At 38.1% G+C, this 3,145-nt stretch overlaps 2 protein-coding genes across 4 annotated transcripts in view; both read left to right on the top strand.

The window, feature by feature from the left end:
* Positions 1 to 3,145, top strand: part of LOC109924749 (FAS-associated factor 1) — a 142,977-nt gene that overhangs the window by 78,412 nt on the left and 61,420 nt on the right. The gene's annotated exons all lie outside the window — the stretch shown is intronic.
* The window catches only part of LOC109928375 (ral guanine nucleotide dissociation stimulator-like 1), a 13,306-nt gene that overhangs the window by 4,038 nt on the left and 6,123 nt on the right, over positions 1 to 3,145 (top strand). For all 3 annotated transcript variants that reach the window (XM_048601581.1, XM_048601580.1, XM_048601579.1), the window contains one exon: positions 1,647 to 1,761. In XM_048601581.1, coding sequence (XP_048457538.1) covers positions 1,647 to 1,761 — 115 coding nt within the window. The remainder of the gene's footprint in view (positions 1 to 1,646; positions 1,762 to 3,145) is intronic.

Genomic DNA, 3,145 nt, shown 5'->3' with positions numbered 1-3,145 from the left:
TTGCCAACAAACACAGTCGTTCGAGGCCAGCCAAAGAATCATGGAATGTTATTACAAAGCAAAAAAGACTTAGGCTTATTGTGTCTGTGCTAAATCTCAGTAAGAAGTATCTAACTTGTCCGTCCCCATTGCCCTTTTTACCACTGCCCTGCAAATTTTGCCTCGTGTAATTATTCAGTCCTCTTATGAAAGTAATTTAATCTGCTTTATCCACACATTCAGATATTGCAGTTTGGAAAAAGCAGAATTCTCCATTTTTTTTTTGCCTTTTTTCCTCACCAATGACCTTAGATTTTGTCCTTGGTACATAGTGTCAGAAGGGCCAGTGAACAGTTTCCCACGTTCGTTAGTCTGAGCAAATGACTGTTCTTCATGATTCTGTATTCTCGTTCTTCCCCAATTTTATGTCTATACCGCCACTGCCCATTTCATTCCACAGGCTTCAATTTTGCTCGCACACTTGTGTGCTACTTTATCAAACATATTTTAGAAAATCCAGTGCATCACCAATGAATCACTAAAATCAGTGATTAATCGTTTACAGTCTGCGCGTACAGAGTGGAAAAGGTATCGGTTATTCAAAAAAGATCAATTTAGGGGATGTTAGTTAACATAACCTCTAATTGTGTAATATTTGACGCCACCACTTCGAGTTGTAGAGACATACAGCACAAAATATCCCTCCAAACCTTTCCTATTTCAGTACTTATCCAAATGTCTTTTAAATATTGTAATTGTGCTTATATCTGCCACTTCCTCAGGAAATTAATTCCACAACTTATGTTGTATTTTTCAAATTTGTTGTTCATTAATATATTTATTATGATCTTTGCTTTTGAGTGGCTGGCAAATGTAATTTTTTTAGCCATGAACTACAATGCAATTAAAGTGGAATTAAGCATGAGTCTAGTCAACCAGAAAACATTGCAGTTCTCCAGAAGAAACAGCAAATCTGCTCGTGCATTTCATCTTACAGGTCATTGCTCAAACTTGAGCTGAGAGATCTCCAAATATAACATACAATTAAACAAAAACAGACAATTTCCCCAAAAAATTGATCTTTTCAATATCCTGCCTATCTAATATTATTCCTGTGCAATTCACAATTGATTGAATATTAAATATTAGCAATCACAAATTGCTAAATATCTCAAACTGCTGAAGCAATTTTATGAATCATTTTATACGAATAAGCACAGCATTAAGAAATTTCAGATTTCATCAACAACATTAAGCCATTTTCTGTATTGACAATAAATGTTAAAAGCAGGCAAATGGTAAGGGTGTTTTGGGTGGGAGGGGATGGAAGTGGCTTATTTAAATTATTACTTTCATAACTAGTTATTTACTTCAAACTGAGTGTGTAGGTAAACTTGAGCACTGGGATCTGTTTCCATTCAAATTCCAGCCTTTACTGTTCACAGTCTATGGGTTATGGAGCATCGAAGGCATGTTTTACAATAACGGTCCTACCAGTTATTATTTTATTCATGTAACTTTTACAGCTTTCAGTGTAATGTCCCGATTAGTCTTCTCGGTGACAACAGCTATGTTTATAAACCCTTTGGAAATTGAGGTTTTACATATTTCATTTGTTTGCATGTGTCTCGAATGCACGAATGAAAAGTGAATATTGTTTTATTTAGGTGACTAATCAAGATAGGGTATCCGAAATTTTCAAGAAAGCCATGACCGTGCTCAAATTTGAACCCGAGCGTCCTCAGGATTTTGATCTAGCACAGATCATTGAATCAAAGAAAGGTGAGCAGTGGAAATTGCGTCAATTTAGGCTCAATCTATTTCTGAATGGCATAAACACTGCAAGGGAATTGATATTTCCTTCTGATTTCACCAAAAAGCTGAAGATATTTAAATTTGTATAATTGAACATATCCAACTATGTTCAGCAGGATTCAACTCTGAGGAATGTAAAGCCAATAAACAGCTAACATCTGCACCTAATAAAATTATTAGATGCACCTAATTTCATCTGATTGCCCTCAAGCCAAAAAAAACCCAAAGAACTGCAAATACTGGAAATCAGAAACTGCTGGAAAAGCACAGCAGGTGTGGCAGCACTTGTAGAGAGAAATCAGGGTTAATGTTTCGGGTCCAGCAGCCCTTCTTCAGAACCACTTAACATAGAACATAGAACAATACAGCACAGTACAGGCCTTTCGGCCCACGATGTTGTGCCGAGCTATTATCCTACTAAGATCAATCTATCCTGCATACCCTACATTTTACTATCCTCCATGTGTCTATCCAAGAGTCGCTTAAAAGTCTCTAAAGTATCTCACTCCACTCCCACTGCCAGCAGTGCATTCCACATGCCTCCCACTCTTAAAGCCATATTGAGTGAAGGATGCACATCCGGCGTTGGTTGTGGCATTAAATCCTGAATTATTCACATTGTTAGCACATTGTTCTGCTTTGTTCAGTCTTATTCTAACTGGTTATTCCAAAAAAATGTTTTCTGTTGCTGAAATTAATCTTTTTTGCCCTCCTTTTGGCCCATGGCTGAGAGACAAGAAATATGGGTGGGGTCACTGCTGCCAAATTGCTAATCTGTAGCAACCCTCCCCCAACCATTTCCTGGTGAAAAGTAGAAACGAGGACTCATGGTTTAATTCTGCTGTGGTTTAAAACGTACCATCCAGACTGTGTTAAACAGAATGCCTTATTAAGATGAAGAGTCCCAATGCGTCTGCAGCATGCTATCCCTGTCAGTTTTCAAAGAAAAGAAAAAATCAATCCACTGGATGCAAGTGTCACTGACAAAGCTGGCATTTATTGTGCATCCATCATTGCCCTCAGAAAATGGTCATACGCTGGATCACTGACTTGTGTTTGTTTTAGGTGTCCCCAGTGGTGTTAGTTTCAAGATTCCGATCCAATGCTGAAGGAAATGATTGCTTTTCTCAGTGTTTTCACATTGATCACACTGCACCTTTTTGTGTTTGATGCTGCTATCAGCAGAAGTGACCATGTAGCTGCTGGATCATTCGTGAACCAATTGGAGTTTTGCATTGTTCTTTAGGAAGGAAAATCTGACATCTTTGCCTGGGCTAGTGTATGCTTGGCTGACTCTTCACTGGCCTCAGATGTGGCCGAACAAAGCTACTCGATTGTACAAACTGTCATG

The sequence above is a fragment of the Rhincodon typus genome, chromosome 10 (assembly GCF_021869965.1).
Source record: "Rhincodon typus isolate 14 chromosome 10, sRhiTyp1.1, whole genome shotgun sequence".
NCBI classification, from domain to species: domain Eukaryota; kingdom Metazoa; phylum Chordata; class Chondrichthyes; order Orectolobiformes; family Rhincodontidae; genus Rhincodon; species Rhincodon typus.
The sequence above is the reverse complement of the archived record's forward strand: the minus strand, read 5'-3'. Positions and strand labels throughout refer to the sequence as shown.